Raw genomic sequence first — 1174 nt, 5'->3', positions numbered from 1 at the left:
TCAGCAGGATATGAAAAATATAATACATCATAAGCAAGAGGAGTTTTACCCGTGGATTGAAAATATAGCTCAACAGAAATGTAATCCACCAGGTTAACAGATTAAAAACCATATGATTATCTCAGCAGATGCAGAAAAGCATTCGGTAGAATTCAACACTTTCATAATGTGCTGAATGAATCAGGGGAACAGGCTAAACTTAGCCTTATGGTGAATCCCTTTATAAAGCAACTTTCATCTCATCTATATTTTACGTAAATACAGATTTTCAAATATTAGTTTTTCTTTTCATAAAGGTTTAATTGCATGTCAGACCCAAATATGTCCAGAAGCTCTGCTCAGTTCTTCTGGAGAACACAAAAAACCCACAAAGAAACAAAAAAGTAATGTCGAACTTGAAGGTAGCTATTTGTATTTTCTGTATTTCAGTTGCAGTCAGCTGTACCAGGCAGGTTCTTTGAGTATCCATTTCCCATGGGGTCCCTAAGTAGCATTCCATTTTCCAGTTTGAGTGCAGCGCCCAGTGCCTGGGTTGGGCGGAATGAGGCAGGTCTGACCCAGGGTGACGTGAAGCAAGTACCTGTCTTGTGGCCTGGCGTGACCTCAGCCACCTTCCTCATTGACTCCATTTCTGTGGACACCCCTTTCTCATCCTCATCCATGTGTGCAGGTCCAAAGTGAAGACAGTACATGAGCGGATCCCCTTGGCTGGACTGAGCAAGTTGCCCAGCGTCCCTCAGATTGCAAAGGTAAAAACTGACACTGAGAGGAGGTGGCTTCCTCTTTTAGGCCAGGTCTGGCCTCTGGGGTGGGAGCGGAGGCTCGTCCTGGGTGGGCTGTGCCCTTGGGGAGGGGAAGGCCATTGTCCTCTTGGGCCCTTGACTGCATGGATGCGGTTGGGGGGAGCGGTTGGCGGATGCCCCCCTTTCCTCTACACCTTGCCCATCTCATCCTCGCTGCTGAGGCTGATCAGGGAACAGGATAATCCATGGTCTCTGCCCCCAAGTTCACAGCTAGTTCAGGAGACAAGAGAAATGGAGAGACAGGGCTGGAGAATAGAGGAGGAGGGAGGGGAGGGGGCAGCTGGGGAGACTTCACAGCCGAGGTTGAGGGATGACCGGGCTGTTGATTGAGATGGAGGGCCCCCCCCCCCAGGGAAGGAGCCACCAGCCGG

The 1174-nt window shown here is 49.3% G+C and overlaps 1 protein-coding gene across 1 annotated transcript in view; it reads left to right on the top strand.

Annotated features, from left to right (window-relative positions):
• The window catches only part of RAP1GAP2 (RAP1 GTPase activating protein 2), a 188266-nt gene that overhangs the window by 144784 nt on the left and 42308 nt on the right, over positions 1-1174 (top strand). The window contains exon 9 of the mRNA XM_007454188.1: positions 671-749. Within this exon, the coding sequence (XP_007454250.1) occupies positions 671-749 (79 nt within the window). The remainder of the gene's footprint in view (positions 1-670; positions 750-1174) is intronic.

This window comes from Lipotes vexillifer, unplaced genomic scaffold, assembly GCF_000442215.2.
Source record: "Lipotes vexillifer unplaced genomic scaffold, Lipotes_vexillifer_v1.1 scaffold680, whole genome shotgun sequence".
Classification (NCBI taxonomy): Eukaryota; Metazoa; Chordata; class Mammalia; order Artiodactyla; family Lipotidae; genus Lipotes; species Lipotes vexillifer.
This window is presented reverse-complemented; position numbering and strand designations above follow the sequence as displayed.